The 19,538-nt window shown below is 38.8% G+C and overlaps 1 protein-coding gene across 1 annotated transcript; it reads left to right on the top strand.

The window, feature by feature from the left end:
• The first annotated feature begins 10,173 nt into the window (after window positions 1–10,173).
• Window positions 10,174–19,304, top strand: LOC139874626 (uncharacterized). Its single transcript, XM_071862031.1, has 3 exons — window positions 10,174–10,449; window positions 10,519–10,944; window positions 19,279–19,304. The coding sequence occupies exons 1-3, from the start codon at window positions 10,182–10,184 to the stop codon at window positions 19,302–19,304; spliced, it is 720 nt and encodes a 239-aa protein (XP_071718132.1). The 5' UTR covers window positions 10,174–10,181.
• The last annotated feature ends 234 nt before the right edge of the window (window positions 19,305–19,538 follow it).

The raw sequence follows: 19,538 nt of genomic DNA, 5'->3' as shown, positions 1-19,538 counted from the left end.
TGACATAATCAAGAGTGGAATCCCATGCTAGTTCCTATTGGTATATACTCATAGTAAGTACGTTTTGAAGCTGTGTATAATACGGGTAAGAATACGACTAGAATTCTTGATGAAAGAAAAGAATGGAAAAGTAACTGTAACCATTTTCGTTAAGTATGAGTGTTTTGATATATGTCTTGAAGTCTTCCAAAAGTATTTTAATACATCTAAATACACTACATGTATATACATTTTAACTGAGTCGTTAAGTCATCGTTAGTCGTTACATGTAAGTGTTGTTTTGAAACCTTTAAGTTAACGATCTCAATTAATGTTGTTAACCCATTGTTTATTATATCTAATGAGATGTTAAATTATTATATTATCATGATATTATGATATATTAATATATCTTAATATGATATATATACATTTAAATGTCGTTACAACGATAATCGTTACATATATGTCTCGTTTCGAAATCCTTAAGTTAGTAGTCTTGTTTATATGTATATAACTCATTGTTAATATACTTATGGAGATACTTACTTATCATAATCTCATTTTAACCATATGTATATCCATATATATATCGTCATGTCGTTTTTACAAGTTTTAACGTTCGTGAATCGCCGGTCAACTTGGGTGGTCAATTGTCTATATGAAACATATTTCAATTAATCAAGTCTTAACAAGTTTGATTGCTTAACATGTTGGAAACATTTAATCATGTAAATATCAATCTCAATTAATATATATAAACATGGAAAAGTTCGGGTCACTACAGATATTTCCATTATAAATTTACCTTTTCCGTTCCATTAGTTTCCACCACTTCTATACCTTCTTTCTCAGTTCATATATCCAAAAGATTATAATAATGCTTAATCCGGTTCTAATCCTTGTTCTTATTCTGACTATCGCAATGATCGTTCTTCTTTTCCAACTCCCACCGGAAAAATCTGTTTATTTCTACTATGCTCTAGGGATTATTGTATTTATAATCCTCCCGTGTCTTTATATTGCTATACGCACTGATATCCATAGTTTGTAATTTCGGTGTTATTGTTGGGCTTTATATTTTCCCTTATATATCGGAGCTTCATGCTTTTGTTTTCTCTTTTCGACTTAAAATCAAGCGAATAATGGTCCAGAATTCGTAGGTTATGAAGTTTCAAATGAACATGACTAATGTTCTAAGAGAGAAATTGTAATAGCACGATCTTAATTAGTTAAATTACCAGAATTCGGAGAAAAGATAGAACTATCAAGATAATATATTCTTGATATGTTCAGAAGTTAAGCAGAATGAAAGAGTTATGTAACATGGCACATGATGACGTTATGATCTGTGAATCATCACGTTTCATTAGAAATTTAGCATGACTTACTGTAATATAATCACGTTGATCAAGTGTCATTATATTATACTAACTCATGCATCAGTTCCCAACATTACTTCAATAACATTCGTATTTTAAGATCGAAAGTTTACAGAATATAGAACTAACAGTTTCTATATGATGTAACCTTGATAGCATGAAGAGATTAATGATTTCAGATAAGAATAGTTATGTAAACATCTTTAGAAATATGGAGGATATTTAAAATGAAATGTACGATAATATCTTTGAATATCTAAGATCAGAGGATGATGGAAACTATTGTCCGCAAGGGTTTAGAGTAAGGAGCAAGATATCCGCTAAAGACTTTAGCAGGCATTGAATCATTTGGATTCTTTGAAGTCAAACTTATTCTTTGTGATTTGTCCACAGCTTCTTTCATAGTTTCGCATAATCTGCTTTTCGGTACTAAATTTTCTATCGAACGTTCCTAACACTCCATTCTTTATCATCAAACTTCTGACAGTTAAGGTCGTTTACGGTTATCTACAGTTTCTGCTGCTTCATTCAGCTTTTTCAACATTCAGAGTATTGATTTGTAGACTGGGTGCTTTTCAGAATTTCAGAATGAGAGATCATAATTCTAAGAGATAAATGTCATACTTATAATTGTTGATGTAGATATGATGTGAGTTTTCAAAGTACTGATTGCTGATTCCCGATAATTGGTATGGCAGTTCTCGTTACAAGATGTGGATGAGTATATGATAGGGTTTCAATGAATAAATATAATGATTTGTCAGAGAGATTTAAGCCAAGAAGCAACGTGGTTGCTGGTACATCTGCTGATAATATGGTAGAATGTAAAAGAATTCTCCGGTATCAAAAGGGTAATCGTATATATCAAGATTATAGTAAGGCTACTTTGAATGAAAAGTCGAAGTTGACTTACTGGAGCTGTGACAAAATTGGCTACTTTGAAAAGGGATCGCAAAGTTATTTTTGCTAATAAATGCCAAAGGATCTGACGCGGCTACATGTTAAACTTTTACTCAGTTGCCGAGTGTTTCTCAGGTGCATAACTATATGTATAAATCTTTCCTTCCGTGGATGAAGTACGGTTGATTCATCCTATCGATTGAGGTGTTTTCAAGAGTCATGAAATGTTTGAACACAGTTTGGAATCGTCAAGATACAAATGAGGTTTAAAATGAAATCAAGTGGCAACTTGAAGAATTTGTTTAGTTTCATATGTTATAATCAATATTTTAATTCATTTTAATTGTCCAATGTCGGCAGTCCACAGTTGATAGTCCACAATTAACAGTCCAATAATTCATATATAGCTTAATATATAATATCCGAATTAATTAATACGTATCGTGACCCGTATACGTCTCAGACTCGATCACAACTCAAAGTATATATATTATTATAGAATCAACCTCAACCCTGTATAGAGAACTCGATCATTACTGCATATAGAGTGTCTATGGTTATTCCAAATAATATATATATATATATATATATATATATATATATATATATATATATATATATATATATATATATATATATATATATATATATATATATATATATATATATATATATATATATATATATATATATATGCGTCGATATGATATGTCAAAACCTTGTATACGTGTCCCTATATTTAAAGTGCGTAAAAATAAATAATAGAAATTAAATGACGATAAATAAAGTGCGTAAAGTAAATAACAGAAATTAAATGACGATAAATAAAATTGCGAGAATGCAAATTGCGATAATTAAATTGCGATAAATAAAATGTAACCAGTTAGCTAGGAACAATTAGCTAGGAACAGTTAGCGTGGATTCTTAACAAAATTTCTCATAGTTAATTCGTTTGTTTCTAACAAATTTTATTTTGTCAAATGTTTTCTTCATTATGCCACTTGTTGGATTCTGATAAATCAAAATCCCAATATGAAATTGGATGAATATGGTAGTCTTGTGTGAACGGATTTGTATATCAGTGGATGTAAGTAGGATAGTAAATGACTATTGAATCAGCTTCGAAGAATGTACAGTGTAATTTATTAATGTGAGATCTGAATATTCCTCGGGTATTACCTACCCGTTAAAATATTTTCATCATTAACAGTTTGTACAAAAGAATTTTTAATTACAATCTTTATGAAAACATATATACATATATATTTTCTTCAGATGTAATCATAGATTTAATGAGTTAATATGATATTAAACGCATTTGATTTACCGTTAGAACAAGAATCTATAATCTCTAAAACATTAGAGATTACATAATCGCCATGTCGTACGAAGATAAATAATGTAGAACGTCATGTAGAACGAAGATAATTGAGGTAGGACATCATGTAGTATGATGATTATGCTGGAGGTACTGACTGAGAGTTTGAGACGTGTAGTGTTGAGGCTTGTACTATGGATGTTGTTGTTGGTGGTACTGGTGTTGCCGGTGTTGTTGCTGATAGTACTGTTGGTGCCGATGATGTTGTTGAAGCTGGTAAATTTTGCACCATATTTTCCACATTGATCATTCGAGCGTGAAGCTCGTTGACTTCTTCTATTACATCGGGGTGATTATCGGTAAGAACGAGCGAATGAATAAGGTTTAGAATCTGAGATAGTATGTAATCATGAAGAGATATTCGGTAAATGAGGGTGAAAATGGTGTCTCGAACAGGTTCGCCGGTGAGTGCTTCAGGTTCATCGTCAAGAGGGTAATTTGGTTGGTGGCAATGATCGCCTCCTTCGCGTCTCCATTGACTAAGTCGACTACGAAACCATCAGATGAATTGGGGATGGCTGATTGGTTGATTCATTCTGGTGACACTGCCTTCGGAGCTCGAGTGAAACTCTATGTCGGAATAGCTGTCGGAATAACTATCAGAATAGTTATCGGAATCTAAGGAACTCGAACTAGTTGAGGGACTCATCTCGTATGATCAGATGAAGGATTTTCGATAAGGAATAGAATAGGATGTAGATTAGTACCCTCCAATACATAATTTACATATGCATATATAATACTAAAATCCCATAAGTTACGGAGGAATCTACGGAAATGTCAGGCAAAGTTTACAGTAACAGATACGTTAAGATATGAATTAGCAGATACGCTAAGATACGAATTTTGTCTATACACTATTCATGCAATCATTGCAGTAAGATGTGTCTAGACTAAGAATGATAAGCAGGTAATTTTCAAAAGGATGATAAGTAGATGATTTTCGACTAGAAATGATAAGCAAAACTTTTGACATGCAGACACGGTCGAAGTCCAGACTCACTAATGCATCCTAACGACTTAGCAGTTAGACACACTAATACAGACCTGGTTCGCTAAGACCACCGCTCTGATGCCAACTGAAGTGACCCATCCTAATCCATCCGGACGAAGTCCGTATTGATTATAAACGATTCACAATAGTTGATTACATCGCGAGGTACTTGACCTCTATATGATACATTTTACAAACATTACATTCGTTTTTGAAAAGACAATATTTCATTTCATCGAAAGTTGACGGCATGCATACCATTTCATAATATATCTAACTATAATTGACTTAATATTAATCTTGATGAACTCAACGACTCGAATGCAACGTCTTTTGAAATATGTCATAAATGACTCCAAGTGATATCTCTAAGATGAGCAAATGCACAGCGGAAGATTTCTTTCATACTTGAGAATAAACATGCTTTCAAGTGTCAACCAAAAGGTTGGTGAGTCCATTAGTTTACATAAATAATCATTTCCATCATTTTAATAGACCACAAGAATTTCATTTCCATTTCTCATAAGTATACGTCCCATACATAGAGACAAAAATCATTCATATGGTAAACACCTGGTAACCGACATTCACAAGATGCATATAAGAATATCCCCATCATTCCGGGATCCTCCATCGGACATGATATAAATTTCGAAGTACTAAAGCATCCGGTACTTTGGATGGGGCTTGTTGGGCCCGATAGATCTATCTTTAGGATTCGCGTCAATTAGGGTGTCTGTTCCCTAATTCTTAGATTACCAGACTTAATAAAAAGGGGCATATTCGATTTCGATAATTCAACCATAGAATGTAGTTTCACGTACTTGTGTCTATTTTGTAAAACATTTATAAATATTGCGCATGTATTCTCAGCCCAAAAATATAAAGGGTAAAAAGGCAAATGAAACTCACTATACTGTATTTTGTAGTAAAAATACATAAGACGACATTTAACAATGCAGGGTTGGCCTCGGATTCACGAACCTATATTAATTATATATATTTATGTGTTGGTCAATATTTGTTTAATAAATTAAGTCAAGTCATAGTGTACCACAATCCTAATGCTCGAGACTAATACGCAAAAGTCAACAAAAGTCAATTTAACTCAAAATGTTTTCTAAAATTTATACATGATTATTATATAGTTTAAATATCGTCATTTTATATTTTTAAATATTTTTAAAAGATTTATTAGAGTAAATGATATAATTTATTTATTAATAAATAAAACTTTATATACAAAATATACTTTTATATATATCCTAGATAATAAAATTTATAAAGTTCATTGAATATCATAAAAATGTTATGATAGGTTTTATTAAGGTAATTATATTATTTGTATTACATTTTATTTGATAAAATAACCTTGATAATAATAATAAGTAAAAGTTGTATTATTTTGTATTAATAATTATTATTATTAATAATAATAACAATATTTATATTTACGTAAATGGTATTATAATAATATGATAATTCTTATTAATAATGAAAAATTAACAATGATATTCCTATTAAAAATAATAATTTTTGTAAAGATGATATTTTTATATTATTAATACTACTTTAAATAGTGATAAAAATAATGAAAAATGATAATTTTATCTAAATCAATATCTTTAAATTTCATCATGATACTCATACTCATTATTTCCTAATCAATTTGTTAATAGCTTTTAAATCGTCTTTTATATCGCGTTCATTTTTAATGATAATAATAGTAATCATAATAATTAAGTGTTACTAATATTAGTTTTAATTATAATAATACTAATAATAATAACTATTATGATAATGAGAATAGTAATAATTATTTTAATGATAATAATAATAATAATACTAATTATAACTTTAATGATAGTAATAATAATAACAATTTTTAATAATACTACTTTTTATTGATAATGATAATAATAAAAATAATAATAATAATTAAATAAAAAACTAGAACGACGATAATAGCGACGATAATAATAATCATTTTTAATATTAATACAAAAATTCAATTGACAATAACTTCTAATCCGTTCATCGAATCCATTCGATATCTAAATGAAAAGTTCTTAATTTTTCGCTAGCTTTTCAATGACATGCATATCTTATACCTTATCTCAACCGCAGGTGTAACTAACTCAAGATCCAGTCTGTCCTATCTAAAGGCAATTTCAAAAGTACAAGCATGCATAATCCTTTATACTCGAGCGCTAGTCAGGGATACACTATTAGTATGTAAAAAAATAAATTATGAGTACTCACGTATCAATATTGAGATTCAATATTGCAGGAAAGTACGTAGACGCGACGAAGATGATAAACACTAGATTGACCTCACGAGCATACCCATGAACCATACCCTTCACCTCCATAACCATAACCCATAATTTCCTTAGCCCTATCCTACTCGCAAAACTAGTTTTGAAAATCCGTTTTAGATCACTCGAGCAGCACTTCGTCGTAGTATTTTATGTATAATAATACTAGTAATAATAATAATAATAAGATTAATAATAATCTTAATAATAATAATAATAATTATTATATAATTAATAATATGAGTAATATATAATACGGAGTAATATGAAGTTCAAGGAGATAGATGAATGAGTGTGTGTGTGTCTAAATGCAACTCGTCGAATATTTAAACACATTTTCAGGATTTGATCCCCATGCGATCGCATGGGGATGAAGTTATTATCTCATGCGATTGCATGACTTCGTTTTACAGCTGGTGTCCATTTTCCATTCTTGCCGACATTTATAACACTTTGTAAACGTAATTGATACACATATGTATTTATTTATATTATTTAATATATAATATATTTAATCTTTAGAATTAATTAAATATTATATTATATTTACGCTCATGGTAAAAATATAATTTTTACAAAAATGACACGGCCGTGGTCTCACGACTCATGTACCACTTTCGGTTTTTCGAGCGCACTTTCGTACGTTTAGAAAACTAGCCTTTTATGTTACGCTACGTATACCATTAGTAATAGCTTGATTTATTCACCAATAAATTACTTTGTAAAAGTGTATCTTACAAAATTTGAGTGTCGTGGTCATTTGCTTCTATAAATCAGTGACTCGTTGTTTACCAAAATATTTTATTTTAAATTAAGAATTTTTATGACGAGGTTAAAATACATAGACATATATATACATTTTTTCATCTAACAATATAACATTTGGTTTTTCAAAACGGTTTATATTTCAAAGTTTATTTTTATTTCGTTTAGAAAATAATTTAACGCGTAACGTTTTCAAGTTATAATATATATATATACATATACATATATAAACATATCAATTCCTATAATGGTTCGTGAATCATTGGAATTTGGTCGAGGTCAAATGAATGTATGAATATAGTTTCAAATCCTTGAGACTTAACTTAACAAACTTTGCTTATCATGTCGGATTAATATAAAGATAAAGTTTAAATTTGGTCGGAAATTCCCGGGTCGTCACACATATCCATCACGAAGTGGGAGGATCGAGTGGATATCCATCGGATCGGGTGGCAATTGCCTTCCCAAGCTCTGTATATCATGTGGGCTTAAGTTATGAGAGAAACTATATTTAAATATTCAACCATTTAGGGGTGAACATGGGGCGGTTATGAGGTAAAATAGTCCCCATAACCAACACTTCAGTTAATTAACTTTTTAAATTATCTGGTTCAATTATTAAACGGTTTGGTTAATTTGGTTAAATTGGTTAATGACTAGATATAAAACGATTACTTTTGTTGATCATGCATATTTTAACCGTGGGGTTTAATATGCCTGCTCAATACGTAAAGAGGGGTTTAAGGATCTTAGAACGTGGCTCTCCGGTCCGGCTACCGTGAATAACCCTGGCCGACATGATGATGTCGGCGGGGCGGCCAATTGATTAAGTCCACCTCCGATAACGGTCGTCGATCAAGAGGCCCCAAATAAGGTCGTAGGTACTAGCTTACAAAAGACTAACCGGTTAACCTTGAAAAGATGCTGAATGATGCTGTTTTACGTAATGTGTATCGTATGCGATGGTTACGCAATGTGCTGTGTCCGGTAAACGATGATTAGGGTTTGTATTTATAGGCAAACCCTAATTCTAGAACCGTCCCAGATCATGATAATCTCATCCATAACTGATTCCCCCGAATCACGGATATAATTATGGAAAAGATATTTACTTGACAGCTAAGCAACCGCCGTACCGGGAACAAAGGCATTCGCACGCCGCATACCGCACACAAGAACACGCATACGCACAATAGTGATTGTCCGCATACTCTTGCGGTGCGCCTGCGGGTGGCGGTATCATTATGTCCCCCCAGTTTGATGTTATATGGCGCGAGGCGTATGATATCAAACTATTAAGCGAAAGAAAAAACAAGAAAACGGCTAGCATTTAATATTCCGCGTGCGCCTCGATGCCATTAAATGCCTGTCACAATCGCAGAAGCCCATTCGGCAGACATGACATAAAGTGGCAGTGTGTCAGGCGCGTGCCAACCACGCGCGTTCATGTAATCATACCCAACTGACATCCACGCGCATAAGTAAAGTGCTAGCCGTCGATTACGTAACACGTGTACAGCCACGATCACACCACTCCATCCAATCTTCCCTATAAATACCCCATTTTGCAGCTCATTTCCACTTTCCTGCTTCAAGCTTCCTCGTTACGCTGCCAATTTGAATTCCGATCAAAAATCGAACATTCCGGCCACCATTTAAAGGTTAGTATTCATCCGATTACTCCTAGAAAATGACTAAAGCTAACGAGACATATGTAGATAGCGTAGAGTCTGTTATAGAGCAGAAGCACATAGATTACTTAGTGAAACAGTATCCTCCCTTAGCCAAGTACAATCCGGTGCCCCCTTTGTCCAATCAGCGAGCCCACGAGCCACCGGAGAAGAAGGTGGCTATTTACGAACATGCTTTTAAGCATGGCAACTTTAGGGTTCCTCCCACTGATTTCTTCCAGGGCGTGCTAGATCACTTTAAGGTCGGATTAGGTCAGTTACACCCTTACGTTATAGGAAAAATAGTCTTGTTCGAGATGTGGTGCGTTGCACTCAAGAAAGTGCCCATGGTGAAGGTGTTTTGCCATTTATACCGACTAGCCCACCACCACAAATCGTGATTCACCTTCTTCGCTCGTCAAAACTTCACCAAGACCCCAAAATCGAATGCGGGGAATTGGAAAGAGACATTCTTTTTCGTCGACCAAACTGTGGTGAGTGCAAACTTCCCGCAAACGCTGATATGGTTCGAGAAGGTGGAGAAGGATGTAAACAAGACCCCCGCCCTGGATGAGGATGAAAGGAAACTATTAGCGGAGTGTGCAAACGCACAGCTAGTGCATCGATCATATGGGAACGTAATGCTGCGGCTAGGGAAGATATCCGCACACTGGCCATGGGAGGATGTGCGCCCAGCCATAGTCGGACCGGATGGAAAGGGTAGGAATAATATAATCGCGTACTAAACTATTTTTGTATGTATATTACCTAACGCATGCGCGTATCTTTGCAGAAATGAGGATGAAGAAGGTGCTGACTGCGGAAGAGATTGCGGGAATCTCCTTCCGCAAGCAAGATGTGAACGTACAGCTAGAGCAGGAGAAAGCTAGCGAAAACGTGGAGCAATCGCCGGCGGCATCTGGCAACAAACGCAAAGCCGCTGAGACCTCTGCGGCTCAGCAGAAGAAGAAGAAGATGACTCCCAAACAAAGGGAGGACATGCGGAACGATAACTTTGTTCCAATTGAGCCACGCTCCGCAGAACTACTTCCCCCCATTACTGGTAAGCGTCCATTCCTTGTACCTTTACCGCATACTAAAGTTCACGTTATAACTATTTACTGATATGCAGAGCATGTGGAGGAGACGCAGCCGTCCACCCCGCGGGTCAACCCAGATCTCCAAGCTACCGCCACATCAAAGGATAAGACAATACACGTGGATTCCGATTCCACACCAACTCCTCCGCAAGGTAGCTTCCGCGTTGCCAAACTCAGCCAACTCACACAGTCTTCCGCGGAAAATGCCGCAGAGCAGTCTGCGTTCCTGCAGCAAATCTTTCCGGACGAATTCCGTGAGCAACTGGCCGCTCTACCGTTTAACCAGGCGCACAATGCCTTCATTCAAAACGGCCTTGTATTTTTTGGCATGTTTGTGGATCAGGCACGCCGCTCTTCCAGCATATACCAGCTAGCTTTGTGCAAAGAGGTAGAGCTAGGACTACTGCAGGCGGGTGTAGATCAGGTCAAGAAGGATAGGGATGCTGCTGAGGAGGCGCGTAAGGCGGTTGAGTTGACCGGGAATGAAACCAAAGCCGCGCTGATTGAGGAAAGAAAAAAGAGTCGTGAGCTGGTTGGTGCGGTTGAGCAGGCGAAGGGGGATGCAGAACGTTTGCGGTCGGAGCTTGAGAAAGTTACGAGGGAAAGGGATGACGCGGTAACCAACCGCGAGCTGGCAGAGGCGGATCTAGCGAAGCTGCGCACCGCACTCCCTACCATTGCGCAAAAGGTGATGGACTCAGAGCCTGTGTCCGACAAGTTCAATGCCTACGTTGATGCGGTCAGGGACCATGAAATCAACAAGGCTGTGCAGGAGGTAATCCAAGCTTGCGGTCTAACACCGCCGTTCCCCGACATCGTTCAAAAGAAGCTAAAAGAGGGAACGGCTGCAGCGTTAATGGAGGCGGAAGAAGCCATCACGTCCATCCCTATCCCCCTAATCAACGCATTCGCTGCGGACCCGAACATGTCGATCGATGGGTTTTTAAAGGAGGATTATTAGTGTTGGATTGCGCCGTAAGTCCTATGCTTAGGCAGGTATTTGTATTTTTGCAGCCCTAAGTCCCGTGTTGGGCAGGCGTTACAAACAATTACCTCTTATGTAACAATTTAATTTGATGTATATATATTCCTGATATGCATGCGTAGTGTGTTTATTTGTTTATATATCGCGAATCAAAACAAAATGTGAACCGCATGCCCATGCGCATAGTTAACCAAAACTCATGCGTATGCGGGTATTACTGCGTAAAATAAACCAATACTTTAACAATTACCCTTTAATAATTTAGACTCGAAAGCTACTGCGTTATCGCTTTGTCATGTACTAGAGGTGCACTATAGCTGTATGGTAAGCAACGCAACTAAAAACAAGCCAATGTTTTTATGCTTTGAGTTCCTCAAGCAAACCAATGCGAGAGTAATTACGCACAAGCAAACCAATGCTTGTAATTTTTTAAGTCGACTTTGCAGCCATCTAGTCTGCGTGGCGCTTGGCTAGGGGAAAACCAATTCCCTTTGCCTGCCGTTAGCGTCTAGCCTTGTAACCAAACAGGCTTCTCCCGCACGGGGGCTAGAGGACACCCCTTAAGTAGGCAGGAACCGCATACAAAAAAGATTTAAACAACAAAAGTATGCGCGAGTAAATATTTAATTGGCATTAATCACAATTACAACCGTGACACATCCAAATGGACGAAAATACATAGAAAAAATAATGTGCTACAATAAATTGGAGTGATCAGGTCCACCTAGCTACATATAATATTTTTTCAATAACGTCGCATGCCAAGTGCGTTTCACAGGTTTTCCATCTAGTGTCTCGAGATGGTACGCCCCGGTATTGTTTGCCTTCGCTACCCTGTATGGACCTTCCCAACGGGGGCCCAGTTTCCCAGTATCCTCCGCATGACTTGCGTCGTTCTGACGCCAAACCAAGTCACCGCACTTGTAAGAGCGCGAACGCACACGCTGATTATAGTACTTTGCCATTTTTTGCTTGTTATTTGCTTCGTTGACAGCCGCAGAGAGTCTGCGCTCTTCCAGCAAATTAAGATTTTCCCGCAAAGCTTCAGAGTTATTTTGCTCATCAAAATTTTGTATGCGGAACATTGGTACCCCAATTTCTGCGGGTACAACAGCTTCTGATCCATAGACCAAACTGAACGGGGTCTCACCAGTGCTTGCTTTGGGTGTTATTCTATGCGCCCATAAAACCTTCAGTAGTTCATCCACCCAACCAATGCGACCATGACCCAACCTAGCTTTGATTCCAGCTACTATATCCCGGTTGGTGACTTCGCACTGGCCATTCGCCTGCGGATGCACGACAGATGTAAAAGTTTGCTTAATATTAAGCTCCGCGCACCAGCTGCGGAAAGGGTCACCCGCGAACTGCGTACCGTTATCGCTAACAATTTCATTTGGTATACCAAATCGACAGACGATGTCTTCCCATACAAAATTTCGCACCCTTTTTCCTGAGATTGCTGCCAGCGGTCTCGCTTCAACCCACTTTGTGAAATAGTCGATTGCAACAATCAAGAATTTGATGTTTCCTGCGTGTGCAGAATGTGCGTAAGGTACTGATGTGAGTAACATGTTAAGAAAATAAATGATAAAATTACCTCGGCCTTTTGGGAATGGTCCGACTATGTCGATTGCCCATTTGCAGAATGGCCACGGTGAGGAGACTGGTATCATTGGATGCGCAAGTGCTCTACTAATAGGTGCATGTATTTGGCATGATTCACATTGCTTAACTATGCGCGCAGTATCCGCGTACATGGTGGGCCAATAATATCCTAGCTGCATTATTTTTGACACAATGAACCTGTGCCCCGAATGGAGTGCGAATGCACCCTCATGCACCTCGCGTACAACTTCCTCCGCCTCTTTCGGGCCAATGCACCTTAAGTGCGGTCCCAAATAATTCTTTCGATATAGGACGTTACCCTCAAGGGCATACAGCGGTGCCTTAACGCGGACTTTCTTTGCGTCAGCGGAATCTGCAGGAGAAGTGCCATCTCGCAGAAAAGCCACGATAGGCGTCATCCATGTTGAGCTTGATTCCTCAACTGGTGCCACTAAAGGCATCATAACAATGGATTTTGCATTAAGTTCTTCTATTAGAACTTTCTTCCCCATATGATCAAAAGCCAAGGCAGCCAGTTTGCTTAGCGTATCCGCCTTCTTATTTTGCCCACGCATTACGTGGTAGATTTGAAAAGCTTCAAATTGGTCAGCGAGGTTGTGAACAAGCGATAGATATTGCTGCATGGCTATGTCATGCGCTTCGAAATCTCCGCTGACCTGACTGCATACTAGCTTTGAATCCACATATGCGTGCAAAATTTTAACATTTAACCTGTGCACAATGCGCATACCTGCTAACAGAGCCTCATACTCTGCTTCGTTGTTTGTAACAGCAAAATTAAACCGCAGTGCGTATGTATGCTCTTCGCCATCCGGGCCTGTTAAAATTACACCCGCACCTGCACCAGATGCGCTGCATGCACCATCGGTGTACAATTCCCATTGTGACAAAGTTGGTGCAGGTGGATCCTGATGTTCTGCTGATGCCTCGACATCCGCAAGTAATTCTGCTAGGTAATCAGCAAGTATTTGACCCTTAACCGCACTGCGCGAAGAAAAATTTATTTCATGTTCACCTAATTCAACTGCCCACTTAGCCATTCGGCCAGAAATCTCAGGCTTGTATAACACCTGAAAGAAAAATGATTGCGTTAATCAATGCGGTAACCCCGGTCATTGCCGCAAAGTAGGCGTTTACCAACCTGTTTGATTGGTTGATCAGTTAGAACCACGATTGGATGTGCTTGAAAATATCGGCGCAAACGCCGCGCCGTATGGACCAGCGCATATACAAGCTTTTCTATTGGTGAGTAGTTTACTTCGCTTGATGCCAGCGTCTTGCTTACGAAGTAGACCGGCATTTGCGTCTGAGAAAAACCTCAGTCGTTAAATTTCTGCGATATAAATAAAGCATGTAAATTAATGGATTACCTTTCCGCGATCCGCGATGAGGACTGAGCTGACAGCTTCTTTCGATGCCGCGAGGTACAGCGTTAGCGTTTCTCCTGATCCTGGCGCAGTAAGTGTTGGTAATTCTGCAAGCACCTTTTTCATCTCCTGAAAGGCTGATTCTGCTTCCTGAGTCCATACGAAGTCTTTTTTCTTCAAACAATTTTTCAAAGTACTGAAGAATGGTAGCTGTCGTTCTGCGGCTTTCGACAGAAACCGTGTGATAGCCGCAAGCTTCCCCGTTAGACTCTGCACATCTTTCTTTGTCTTTGGAGATGGAAAATTATCAATGGCTTCAATCTTTTTGGAATTGGCCTTGATACCCCGCGCTGTCACCACATGACCTAAAAACTTGCCTTCCTCTTCCCCAAAACTACATTTAAGCGGGTTAAGCTTCATGTTAATCCTGCGCAGAGATGCAAACGTTTCCAGGATGTCCGCGAGTATGTCTTCTTCGGTGTTGCTTTTAATTACCAAGTCGTCGACGTACGCTTCAAGATTTCTACCGATTTGGTGCTTGAATGCTGCGTCAATTACACGCTGATAGGTCGCGCCTGCATTCTTTAAACCGAAAGGCATCTTCGTGTAACAATAAATACCCTGCGGCGTATGAAAAGCAGTCTTGTCCTCATCTTCCGCAGCCATTAAGATTTGGTGATAACCCTTGTATGCGTCCAGAAAACACTTGTACCTAAATCCCGATAGTGATTCTACCTTCCAGTCTATCTCCGGGAGAGGGTAATTGTCCTTGGGACATGCCTTATTAATATCTTTGAAATCAACGCACATCCTCCAGTTACCGTCAGCCTTTTTTACCAATACAGGATTTGCAACCCATGTCTGATAATGCACTTCCCGCAGAATGCTTGCTTTGACAAGGTTGTCCACCTCTGCGCACAGCCAATCACTGCGGTCTAGAGCCATATGCCGCTTCTTTTGCCTAACGGGTGTCAATGATGGATTAACATTTAACTTATGTTCCGCAATATCACGCGGAACCCCAGTCATGTCTGACTCTCGCCACGCGAAAACATCTGCGTTTGCGGACAAAATTCCATGCAATTTGGCCTTTGTTTCGGCCGACAAGCCTGCGCCGATTTTAATTCGCTTATCCGGATGCAAGCGATTTGCTATGACTGCACAATTTGCCAGTTGTTCTCCCACGCTAGGAGTGCTTATAGGCGCAACTGGGCCACACAACTCGGTTGCTTGATGTGACGCAACTGTGGTAACACCTCCTAGTGTGGGAAACTTAATCAAACCATGCACTACCGATGGGATAATGTTAAAACGCCGTATGAAGTTTCTCCCTAGCAGTGCGTTATATCGTGAAGTTGAACGAACCACATAAAAATCGACCAATTCACGCCTGATCATCTGCGGGTTCCTGTCATCCGCAAGCTCTATCATTAACTCTATTCGGCCTAGCGGCCATGAGTTTTCTCCAGAAAACCCTGATAGCGTAATATCAGGCTGGCGTAACTGCGCTTTGACTTCTGCCGGAAGGAAACGATAACAATGCTCATACATAATATCGACACCGCTGCTAGTGTCAACATGCATGCGCTTAACCTGGATTCCGCAATCGGGAATGTGACACTTGATGATAATGGGCTCATTAACAGAATCAATTGACATTACAGGAGGGAAAGTGATCGGGAGAAGCTCCCAATCCTGGTGATCGTTGTACTTTCTCCGCTGGCTGATTTTCTCTGCTTCAACCATGTTAATGCTTAAGTCGGCATTTTTCGCTTTGTCAACTTTCTGCCACGCGAAAGTCTTAGACTTCGAAGCCTCTTCTACGGTCTTTACCTTGTCCTTTTTAGGTGGTTTTAGATGATCCAATTTGCCCGCGCGAAGCACTTCTAGAACCCGTTCCATCAAATTTTTACACCGATTGGTGTCGTGACCATAATCGTCATGAAATTCACAATACTTTGTTTTGTCCCGCTTGCCAAATTCTGTAAGCGGAGTTGGAACCGCGAAGGTCGCGCATACTGGCTCCGTTGCCAAAATTTCCTTGGGCGTTTTGGACAAACTTTTGAGTAGCACATAGTTCTGATTATTGATGCCGCGCTGATTATTGTTTCGATAATTGCCACTTGATTTCCCTTTATCATTCCTGATGGGACCACCGCTAGGATACCTTCCAAGAGAGTTGTTACCACGAGTTTGATCGCGCGAACGATCATCATCGTCCTTTCTCTCGTTGCGTGAGCTAGCTGTTGGAATGTCATTATCTTCGCCACTCCGCATATAGTCGTGACATTCATTAAGCGCCTCAGCATAAGTTGTTGGGACTGTATGGCGCAGACGCCTTACCAGTGTTGGATGACGTTCTGAGTTTATACCATGTATGAGTCCGAAAATCTGTTGCTCTGGTTTGAGATCTGGTATACGCAGGCACTCATTAGTATACCTTATGAGAAATTCGCCCAAAGATTCCTTGGGCTTCTGCACGATGTCATGGCATTCAATGTGAGTGCGCTTGCGTGGTCTCTGATTCTGATATTGCAGTAAAAACTTTGTCCGCGGATCCATAAACCCGGCAATACTACTCGCCGGCAACTTATTAAACCACTCACGAGCAATACCCTGTAGTGTCATAGGAAATATCTTACATGCAACCGGATTCACCCAGCCTTGAGTGCGCATTGCGCCTTCGAAGCGCTGTAAAAAATCATCTGGATCGGTCAGGCCATTGTAAGTACCCAACGTGCTAGGTATCTTTGGTGCTGATGGAAACGGGTATGCGGATATATGCGGAGGAAACTTGTCAAAGGTAGTCGGTAGCTCGAAGGGTGGTTTAACAGGATCCCCTTTCAAATTTGCAAAGAAACGCTTCATCGTGTCCTGAACAAAGTCAGGTTGTGAAAATAAGTGAACCATATCAGGAGGTGCGGCCTGCATGAATTGACTTGCAAGATTTGCCTGCCCTTGAACATTTTGCCAAGGTTGACCCTGCATCTGCGGATATAACCAAGGCTGCTGCGTTGGAAAAGAGGGATAACTTGAAGACGCAGAGTACACAGGTGGCTGTAAAGGAAGCGAAACCTGTGGCGCAGATATCTGCGAAACTTGAGGATACACACTTAAAAGCCTAACTGTATGCGATGTGCTTTGCTGCTGCGCTGTTATCGGCGCCCAATGAGAGTTTCCATCTGGGATGACCCCAAATCCCTAACTATTAAGCAACGCCTGCGCATCCGCAGGAGTTAAAAATTGTGAAACTGGGCGCGGTGGTTGCCAAGGTTGCAACGGTGTAAATGACGAATTCTGCTGAATGCTCTGCGTATGCAGAGGTATTGAAACAGTGGTACTGTAAATAGGTACCTGGCCGCAGCAAACCACATGCGGCCCCGTTGTTCCACCGCCAGTGCCTGCAAAGATGACCCTTGGATCCACTGACGAAAAGTCCAGCCGCGTGGTTGTGACTGGTGAGTTTGCTCTTGGCGGTGTGACCCCGTCTGAATATATCGGCTTGTACCTCTGAAAGGGTTCGCCGGATATCGGTGGAGGGTATATCGTGTATCCCGCCTGAGTAGCGGCCCCCGTAGTCATAACCGGTGTATGTTGACTACCAGACGGTGCGTTCTGAACATCTGTTTGGGTATGTTCCGATGATTCCTCGGAAGTCATGATACTGTTAAAGAAAAAATTCAAAAATTTTGTAAATAACGAGTCATACAATTCAAAACCTTAAAAGAAAAAGCAACTAAACAGTCTTGAATTAATTCGACTCTCAATGAAAGCACCACTTGATCATGCATATTTTAACCGTGGGGTTTAATATGCCTGCTCAATACGTAAAGAGGGGTTTAAGGATCTTAGAACGTGGCTCTCCGGTCCGGCTACAGTGAATAGCCAAGTGATTAAGTCCACCTCCGATAACGGTCGTCGATCAAGAGGCCCCAAATAAGGTCGTAGGTACTAGCTTACAAAAGACTAACCTGTTAACCTTGAAAAGATGCTGAATGATGCTGTTTTACGTAATGTGTATCGTATGCGATGGTTACGCAATGTGCTGTGTCCGGTAAACGATGATTAGGGTTTGTATTTATAGGCAAACCCTAATTCTAGAACCGTCCCAGATCATGATAATATCATCCATAACTGATTCCCCCGAATCACGGAGATAATTATGGAAAAGATATTTACTTGACAGCTAAGCAACCGCCGTACTGGGAACAAAGGCATTCGCACGCCGCATACCGCACACAAGAACACGCATACGCACAATAGTGATTGTCCGCATACTCTTGCGGTGCGCCTGCGGGTGGCGGTATCATTATTTGTTAACCACTAGAAATATAATAATAACTAGTGAAATGACCCGTGGAATTACGGGTTTGTTTAAACGAAACAGTTTAATCATATGTTCTAGGTATTAAGTGAATGTAAATGTTAAAGTCATTTAGTTAAATAACTTGTGGAACCACGAATTCCGACTAAGAAACTTGTCGTTTTTACAAACATATTGATGTACTTAACTTGGTTAGAATAAATGAACTACATTCATTCTCTCACCATCTTAAATTTTTTCTATTTAATTTTGTTTTTTTTTAAATTGTATAATCCTTATTTATGACATCATCATTTTAGAGATTTATTAAAAACAAACCTGTATCAAATTCATATTATAAGCTTTGAAGAACTTGATCCACTTATAAGTTGATTTGTTGATCTTGGTGTGATATTCCTCTTTTTGCTGATAATTCAATGTAGCTTTTTTTTTTTTTTTTTTGAATGATTGACACTTTTCTTCTGTCTTGATTCATACGAATTGGCAGGACTACTAAGTGAAATAGGAGTTTGAAACAAAGAACCTCTTGTGGTTTGTGCTTGACCAAGTAAAAAATTTATTGATGAGTAAATGCAAAACTTTAAAGAACATATGGTATGAGGTATAATAAGTGATGTCGTGCGAGGTGTACGTGAAATACTATATATTTTTTATACGAAAAGCGATACAAATTACACAAGTTTTAATTATTTATTTAGAGAATGGATATACTTAAACCTTGCTACAACACTATAGGCAGTGTACCTA

This window comes from Rutidosis leptorrhynchoides, chromosome 11 (assembly GCF_046630445.1).
Source record: "Rutidosis leptorrhynchoides isolate AG116_Rl617_1_P2 chromosome 11, CSIRO_AGI_Rlap_v1, whole genome shotgun sequence".
Taxonomy (NCBI): Eukaryota; Viridiplantae; Streptophyta; class Magnoliopsida; order Asterales; family Asteraceae; genus Rutidosis; species Rutidosis leptorrhynchoides.
The sequence above is the reverse complement of the archived record's forward strand: the minus strand, read 5'-3'. Positions and strand labels throughout refer to the sequence as shown.

What these genes read in the sequence shown, in the direction of transcription:
- LOC139874626 (XM_071862031.1), top strand. Translation starts at nt 10,182, where the DNA reads ATGAGGATGAAGAAGGTGCTGACTGCGGAAGAGATTGCGGGAATCTCC. An exon ending in ACTACTTCCCCCCATTACTG is followed by an intron (nt 10,450 to 10,518) that starts GTAAGCGTCCAT and finishes ACTGATATGCAG; the next exon opens with AGCATGTGGAGGAGACGCAG. An exon ending in GGATGCTGCTGAGGAGGCGC is followed by an intron (nt 10,945 to 19,278) that starts GTAAGGCGGTTG and finishes ACGAATTGGCAG; the next exon opens with GACTACTAAGTGAAATAGGA.